At 39.5% G+C, this 8900-nt stretch overlaps 1 protein-coding gene across 1 annotated transcript; it reads left to right on the top strand.

Annotated features, from left to right (window-relative positions):
• The first annotated feature begins 5691 nt into the window (after positions 1-5691).
• On the top strand, positions 5692-8348 carry LOC101903026 (low molecular weight phosphotyrosine protein phosphatase-like). Its single transcript, XM_059891716.1, has one exon. The coding sequence runs from the start codon at positions 5725-5727 to the stop codon at positions 6256-6258; it is 534 nt and encodes a 177-aa protein (XP_059747699.1). The 5' UTR covers positions 5692-5724; the 3' UTR covers positions 6259-8348.
• The last annotated feature ends 552 nt before the right edge of the window (positions 8349-8900 follow it).

The following is an 8900-nucleotide window of genomic DNA, read 5'->3' as shown; positions in this document are numbered from 1 at the left end:
AGTCCCTCCCATCAGGAAGCTTGCACAAACCTCTTATCGTCATCCATCAGAGGACAGACAGAAGAAATAAGAGCTTCAGTCCTATGGCCCCCAGAACGAAAACCACAGCCACAGAAAGCTAAGCTCACATGGATCACAGCGTTGTGTAATTCACTGAAACTGTGAGCCATGCCGTGCAGGGCCACCCAAGAGTGATGGGTCATGGTGGAGAGTTCTGACAAAATGTGGTCCACTGGAGAAGGGGGTGGCAAACCGCTTCAGCATTCTTGCCTCAAGAACCCCATGAGCAATATGAAAAGGCAGTAAGAATTTATAAAAGATAGTATTATATCATCTTTAATTATCTAAAAGAATTCACCAGTGAAATGTTCTGGGACTGAGCTTTTCTTGGTAGGAAAATTTTAAGTATGAATTCTGTCTTGCTATTAGTCTACTCAGATTTTCTATTTCTTCTTGAGTCAATTTTTATAATCTATATCATTCTAAAAATTTGTCCATTTCAACCAAGTTGTTAAATTTGTATTTTACCCCCTTATATTCTCTTACATTTGCAAAATATTCACTTTTATTCTTTTCATTTATTTAGGGTCAGTAATGATTTTGTAATTTTTTTTTCTTTTTTTTTCTCTCTTTGTTATTCTAGCTAAAGATTTGTCAGTTCTGTTAATTTTTTCCAAAACACCAGCTTTTTGTTTTATCAGTTTTTCTCTATTATTTTTTTTCTATTTCACTTACTTACACTCTAATCTTTACTATTTTCGTCCTTTTTCTTGTTTTGGATTTAGTTGGCTCTTCTTTTTGCAGATTCTTAAAGTAGAAACTGCTTCTTTTCTAATCTAGATGTTTAAAGCTACAAATTCCCCTGTAAATACTGCTTTTACTACATCCCCAAAATTTTGGTATGTTGAATTTTCTTTTTTATTAAGTTAAAAAGATGAATAATTTTTCTTGTGATTTCTTCTTTGACTCATGGGTTATGCCTAAATGTGTTGTTTAATTTCCAAATATTTGGAGATTTCCCAAATTTCTACCTACCCTCAATCCTTAGGCTATGATTTTTCCTGTGGTCATGTATGGATGTGAGAGTTGGACTGTGAAGAAGGCTGAGCACTGAAGAATTGATGCTTTTGAACTGTGGTGTTGGAGAAGACTCTTGAGAGTCCCTTGGACTGCAAGGAGATCCAACCAGTCCATTCTGAAGGAGATCAGCCCTGGGATTTCTTTGGAAGGAATGATGCTAAAGCTGAAACTCCAGTACTTTGGCCACCTCATGCGAAGGGTTGACTCATTGGAAAAGACTCTGATGCTGGGAGGGATTGGGGGCAGGAGGAGAAGGGGACGACAGAGGATGAGATAGCTGGATGGCATCACTGACTCAATGGATGTGAGTCTGAGTGAACTCTAGGAGTTGGTGATGGACAGGGAGGCCTGGTGTGCTGCGATTCATGGGGTCGCAAAGAGTTGGACACGACTGAGCAACTGAACTGAACTGAACTGATTATATAGAATATTAATCTGAAGTTATTATGGATGCATTTTCTATTTATTTTCATTGGTCTTAAGTTTGTGCTTGTTCTTGCTATTGTTGTCCAGACAACACAAAATTTTACCAGTGTATTTAATCACACTTACTCTATATATTTCTTGCAAAGTCTTCTGAATATGTGTCTCTTCTTGTTTGTGCACTTCCTCCAAAATGTCTTAAATTTTTTATTATAAGAGTCTTCATACTTCTAAGAAAGTAAAAATGATAGTAAAATGAACATCAATATATCCCTCCCCCATAACATTTTTAAACAGTTTGCTTTATGTATTAGGTTAAACAATTCAAAATCCTTCCATTGATATTTCAGTTTGTCCTTCCTTTTCAGCTCCCCAGAGATATTTGTAATGTGGTTCTTAGTACAGCAAGCATTTTGAAACTTTGTCGCCTGAGAATTTTTTAAACGACAGTTGATTTAAAATGTTGTGTTACTTTATAGCATGGTGATTCTTTTCTTTTTCAGATTATATTCCATTATAGGTTATTACAAATATAATTCCCAGTCCTATACAGTAAATCCGTGTTGCTTATCTATTTATGTGTAGTAGTTTGTATCTGTTAATCCTATATTCCTAATTTGTCTATCCCTCACTCCCCTCTTTGGTAACCATAACTTTGTTTTCCGTCTGTGAGTCTGTTTTGTATATAGATTCACTTGTATTATTTTTTAGATTTCAGATATAAATGGTATCATATAATATTTATCTTTATCTGTCTGACTTACTTCACTAAGCATAATATTCTCTAGGTCTGTCCATGTTGCTGCAAATGGCCATACTTCACTCTTCGTTAGGACTGAGTATTATGCCATTGTATATATGTATGCCACATCTTCTTAAATCAGTTGTCTGTTGATAGGCACTTGGATTGTTTCCGTGTTTGGGGTTTTGTAAATCATGCTACTTTGAACATTGGAGCATGTGTATCTTTTCAAATTAGAGTTTATTTTTTTCCCAGATAATATGCCTAGGAGTGGGATTGCTGGATTATATAGTAGTTTTATTTTTAGTTTTTAAGGAACCTCCATACTATTTTGCACAGTGACTATACCAATTTACAGTCCCACCAACAATGCAGGATGATTCCCTTTCCTGATATATTTTTTTCACTCTTTTCACATTTGAAAGATAGTTCAGGTCAGTCACTCAGTCATGTCCAACTCTTTGTGGCCCCATGAACCGCAGCATGCCAGGCCTCCCTATCCATCACCAACTGCCGGAGCTTACTCAAACTCATGTCCATCAAGTCGGTGATGCCATCCAACCATCTCATCCTCTGTCGTCCCCTTCTCCTCCTGCCTTCAGTCTTTCCCAGCATCAGTGTCTTTTCCAGTGAGTCAGTTCTTCACATCAGGTGGCCAAAGTATTGGAGCTTCAGCTTCAGCATCATCCTTCCAATGTATATTAAGGACTGATTTCCTTTAGGATTGACTGGTTGGATCTCCTTGCAGTCCAAGGGACTCTCAAGAGTCTTCTCCAACACCACAGTTCAAAAGCATCAATTCTTTGGCACTCAGCTTTCTTTATGGTCCAACTCTCACAACCATACATGACTACTGGACAAACCATAGCTTTGACGATATGGACCTTTGTCAGCAAAGTAATGTCTCTACTTTTTAATACACTGCTAGGTTGCTTATAGCTTTTCTTCCAAGGTGCAAGCATCTTTTAATTTCATGGCTGCAGTCACCATCTGCAGTGATTTTGGAGCTCAAGAAAATAAAGTCTATCACTGTTTCTATTGTTTCCCCATCTATTTTGGCATGAAGTGATGGGAACAGATGCCATGATCTTAGTTTTTTGAATGGTAAGTTTTAAGTCAGCTTTTTCACTCTCCTCTTTCACTTTCATCAAGATGCTCTTCAGATCCTCTTCCATTTCTGCGGTAAGGATGGTGCTGCTGCTACGTCGCTTCAGTCGTGTCCGACTCTATGCGACCCCAGAGACAGCAGCCCACCAGGCTCCCCCGTCCCTGGGATTCTCCAGGCAAGAACACTGGAGTGGGTTGCCATTTCCTTCTCCAGTAAGGATGGTATCATCTGCATATCTGAGATTATTGATATTTCTCCCGGCAATCTTGATTCCAGCTTGTGCTTCATCCAGCCCAGCATTTCGCATGATGTACTCTGCATGTAAGTTAAATAAGTAGGGTGAGAATATACAGCCTTGACATACTCCTTTACCAATTTGGGACCAGTCCATTGTTCCATGTCTGGTTCTAACTGTTGCTTCTTGACCTGGAGGTCAAGATTTCTCAGGAGGCAGGTAAGGTGGTCTGGTATTCCCATCTCTTTAAGAATTTTGAAAGACAAGCTGGCTGTATATAAAATTATAGGTTCAAAGTTATTTTCCTTAGTACTTAAGAAACACTGCTCCATTGTCTTCTTGTGCCCAGTGTTGTAGCTGAGGGGTCTAGCATCAATCTAACACTGTTAAAATTTTCTCTTTGGTTTTGATGTGTTTTTTTCTGTTTTTGTTTGCTGTTGTTGTTATTGCAGTTTTGGCCACACTGTTTGTGGGATCCTCGTTCCCCAAACAGGGCTCTCAAAAGGGAAAGCATGGAGTCCCAACCACTGGACCACCAGAGAATCCCCTCTCTGGTATTTTTAAATTTTACCATCTAGTGGGCTTTCCTTTCTCTCTTTTATTTTCCACTCTATGGCCTTTTCAATCTGGTCATTCATTCTTTTTAAACCTGAAAAAAAAATTAGATCCTTTGTTCTTCAAATGTATTCCTCTTTTCAGTTTCATTTTCTCCCGGATTCCTGTTGCATGGGTGTGGGCATTCTACTTCTATCCTCCTTATTTCTTCAACTTAATTTTTTATCTTCTCATTCTTCAATGAGTCCTTCTTAAAGTGTTTCTCAATATGATATTCTAATCTATTTTTATCAGTTATATATCTCATTTATTGTGTTCTTTATTTCAGCTCTTGCCTTTTTCATATCTAATACTTTCCTTTGATTCTTGTAAGTGTTTTCTTGTTTTTCTTTTACACTGCTAATATATCTTTTGTGTATTTATAGAACTGATTTGAAATCCTTAGTCCATCTCTACTAAAGAATACTGCTGCTTCTCTCCTACTGTTTCTGATCTTATATGTTGTGATTTTATTTTTCTTTTGGTTTAATTTTACTCTGTGAGTGTCTCAACATTTTTGGCTTGTGAACCCCTATTCCCTGGGGGTATTTACTGTTCTACCCTGTACTGCATTTGAGGGAAGGACAGAAGGCCATTCAGTGTCTGCCAGCCTATTAACTTCAAGGAGAGGACAGGGTTTCAGATCTCAACTGGAGTACCCCAGGCATCACACAGTCACAGGTCAGCACTCCTGCTTGTTTGCATTTGGTCCCCAAACTCCCTGGGTTCTTGATTTCACTTTCTACCCTGTGCTGAAAGGAAGCTCCTCTATTGATTTGAGGGAGGGGCCAGCCTGGGAATTTGGAGAGCAAAAGATGGGGTGAGGGGTTGCTCAAAAACAGTTGTTCCCCAAGTTTATCAACTTTTGACCCTGGCAGGGCTTTATGCTGCCCTTTGTTCATCCCCATAGACACCCTGACTGGTGGTCTGAGCCACTGCATCTGCAGTTCTGCAACAAAGAATAAACAATGCTCATCCAATGCAAAGATGTGGACGAGGCAAGAGCAAAACATCAATCACTTCTCCACACCTGTGGTCAGTTAATCTTTGACAACAGAGGCAAGAATATACAATGGAGAAGAGACAGTCTCTTCAGCAAGTGATGTTGGGAAAGCTGGACAGCCAGATGTATATCAATGAAAATTTATTTGATTGATTTGAACAATTCCTTCAATTTAAACATTCCTTCACACCATATACAAAAATAAACTCAAAATGGCTTAAAGTCTTAAGTATATAAGCATATATGTGATACCATAAAACTAGAAGAAAACAGGTAAAACATCATCTGGCATAAATTGTAGCAATATTTTCTTAGGTCAGTCTCCCAGGATGATAGAAATAAAAGCCAAAATAAACAAATGAAGCCTAATCAAACTTACAAGCTTTTGCACAGCAAAGGAAACCATAAACAAAATGAAAAGACAACCAGTGGAGCAGGAAAAAATATTTGCAATTGATGGGACCAACAAAGGCTTAATTTCCAAAGTATGCAAACTCCTCGTACAACTGAATAACAAAACAAACACCCGGAACAAAAAAATGGGCAGAAAAGCTAAACAGACGTTTCTCCAAAGAAGACAGGCAGCGCGCCGGAAGATGGCTGAGCAGGTGACCAAGTCAGTGCTGTTCGTGTGTCTGGGTAACATCTGTCAATCACCCATCGCAGAAGCGGTTTTCAGGAAACTTGTAACTGATCAAAACATTTCAGATAATTGGAGGATAGACAGTGCAGCGACATCCACGTATGAACTAGGAAACCCTCCTGATTATCGGGGGCAGGCTTGCATGAAGAAGCATGGTATCCCCATGAGTCACGTTGCCCGGCAGGTTACCAAAGAAGACTTTGACACTTTTGATTATATACTATGTATGGATGAGAGCAATCTGAGAGATATGAATAGAAAAAGTAATCAAGTTAAAAACTGCAGAGCGAAAATCAAACTACTCGGGAACTATGATCCACAAAAACAACTTATCATTGAAGATCCCTATTATGGTGACAACGCTGACTTTGAGGCCGTCTACCAGCAGTGCGTGCGGTGCTGCAGGGCCTTCCTGGGGAAGGTTCGCTGACCCGGCCGTCCCGCTGTGGCCCAGGCTCGTCCCCCGAGGCCGTGTGTCAAGTGTCAAGAGTGTCACCGTTCGGAGCCAAGGCCGCAGCCCTCTTGTAGATGGAACTCAGTCTTTGTGTTTGGCGAAAGAGTAAATAAAAAAATCTTTGATTCAGATAGTTTATGGGATAAGAGTTCCTTAGACTAGCTAAACCTCCCACTATGCCCCAGTTACAAAAACAGTGGAACAATCGAAGTAGTGGAGCAGCACAGTAGACCATAGTGAAGTGAAGTGAGACGCCCCTCGGGAGCCTGCACTGCCCCTCCCTCTGTGGACTGGCCCTGCCCTCACCGCCTCGACGGAGCCTGGCGCCCCGCGGTGGTGAGTTGCCACTGGCTGGCAGTGCGCAAGCGCACACTCTCAGGCCAGGAAGGAGCGAGGCTCGTGGGATTCATCCTTAGCACCTTCACTCCGTCTTAGTTTGTGTCTGTGCAGTTCATTTCATGAGGAAGTCACCTTATGTGCTCCCATTTGAACCCGTTTGCCTCTGGAAATGTAGTTATATCCAGGAGAAGGGCGAGTGTGAGGGTTTATCTTATGGTCAGTTGGGGGACTGTGTCTGCTTCTACATGCGTATAATTGCCTGAATGTCAATTATAGATCACCTTGTGTGGGAAAAAGTATCAAGTTGGAAAAAGTCCTTTTATGTTGGAAAAAGTCCTTTTATGTTGGAATGCTTAAATATTGATATATTAAGTATTTTTTGTCAGTGCCTGGTTATAGGGAAATATACATAATTTGTGCACATTTAAAATAACTGATCTAAAATTCATATGAATATATGTCAGAAAAAATTGTTCTCAAATAAACCGGGGAAATTACAAAAATACAACTGAGGTGCAAAAAAAAAAAAAAAAAAACAAGACTTGCAAATGGCTAACAAGTACATGAAAAAATGCTCAATATCACTAATGATTGTGTGCAAGCTCAGGCTCAGTCATGTCCGACTTTTTTGCAACCCCATGGGCTACAGCCTGCCAGACTCCTCTGTCCATGGGATTTCCCAGGCAGGAATACTAGAGTGGGTTGGATTTCCTCCTCCAGGAAATCTTCAGGATTTCTCAGGGAATCTTCAAGATTCAAGAGACCTGTCACTTAGCTATTGAAAGCCTCAATAAAGTTAAAAGACAAAAAACACAGAAGGTGATTGTAGAGAAGAAAGCATTTAAATGAAAAATTAATATCAAAATGAGGAATTAATATCAAAAATACTTTAAAAAACCCCATGTATTTGGAAATTGAATGTCCACTTTTAAATGATGGGTATATCTAAGAAGCCACAACAAGGAAAATTAGAAAACATTTGTAACAGAATAAGAATGAAAAGAGAATTTATCAGTATTTGTTGCATGCAGCTGAAGCTGCTCAAGGCAACTGAATACAATGTGGACTCTTGAATAAGGTATGAAGACGAATAACACTAGCATAAAATTTTGTGAAATGTGAACACAGTATGTACTTTAGTTAAGAATTCAAAGCAGGTGGATTCTTAATCTCTGGACCATCAGGAAAGTCCACCTATTTATTTTATACATAGTAGTTTGTACATCTTAATCCCATAGCCCTATCTTGCCCCTCCCTTCTCCCCTCTCTCCACTGGTAACAGCTAATTTGTTCTCTTTATCTATGAGTCTGTTTCTATTTTGTTAATATTTACTCATTTGTTATATTCTGTTTCCACACTTTAATTCCACAAATTGTGCTGTAGGCTCCCCACTTCCTTCCAGGAGTGTGGCTTACTATATACTTTGAAAGGCCCTCCTGCTACAAAATTATTAGAGGTAAATAATAGTAATAATAATTACTACATAAAACATAGCATTTTTCTGAGTTCACTAGAAACAAGAAAAATTTCAAAAGAGAAAAGAAAAACAAAACAAAATACAAAGAAGCAAAAACCTTAAGCTAAGGAGAAGGAAACGGCAACCCCCTCCAGTGTTCTTGCCTGGAAAAGTCCATGGACAGAGGAGCCTGGTGGGCTGCAGTCCATAAGGTTACATGACTGAGCATGCATGCATGAGGGTGCAGGGAGATGGGTTGGTAGCAATAAACTGGTAGAAGTGGGAAAAAAAAAAAAAAAAAGCCTTAAGCTGAAACCAGAATGGTAAATGATAGGAACTCAAGTCAATTGTCAACAGCGCCCTCCATCAATCTGCAGGACTGAAGCAGGGTGGGGACCCGAGTCTGGGGCTCAGCACCACAGTCAGGACTCTGTGAGGAAACCAAGGTTGTTCTCGCCCCTTGTGCCCAGTTTCTCCTGGAAACAAAACAAGACGCTTTCTGGAGAAAGTATCCCTAATCACCGTAAATAGAGTACCATCCAAACCATGAACAGTGAGAGTCAGCAGATGTAGATTCTCAGTGAGAATGAAATTATCAGCTACATAATGGAAATGCCTATGTATGAAATGTTTAAGGAAATAAGAGATGGAATCACAGATGAGCAGGAGAAAAGAGACTATTTAAAAGGACAAAAGAGAATAGAAAAAATGAGTGCTTCTAGAAAAGAAAAATGGAATTCTTAAAGTGGGAAAACTTAGTGGATATGGAGCAAGGGCAATATCTGCATGTTGATGTGATGCAATGTACAGGACACAACCCTG

Source organism: Bos taurus, chromosome 11, assembly GCF_002263795.3.
Source record: "Bos taurus isolate L1 Dominette 01449 registration number 42190680 breed Hereford chromosome 11, ARS-UCD2.0, whole genome shotgun sequence".
NCBI lineage: Eukaryota > Metazoa > Chordata > Mammalia > Artiodactyla > Bovidae > Bos > Bos taurus.
The sequence above is the reverse complement of the archived record's forward strand: the minus strand, read 5'-3'. Positions and strand labels throughout refer to the sequence as shown.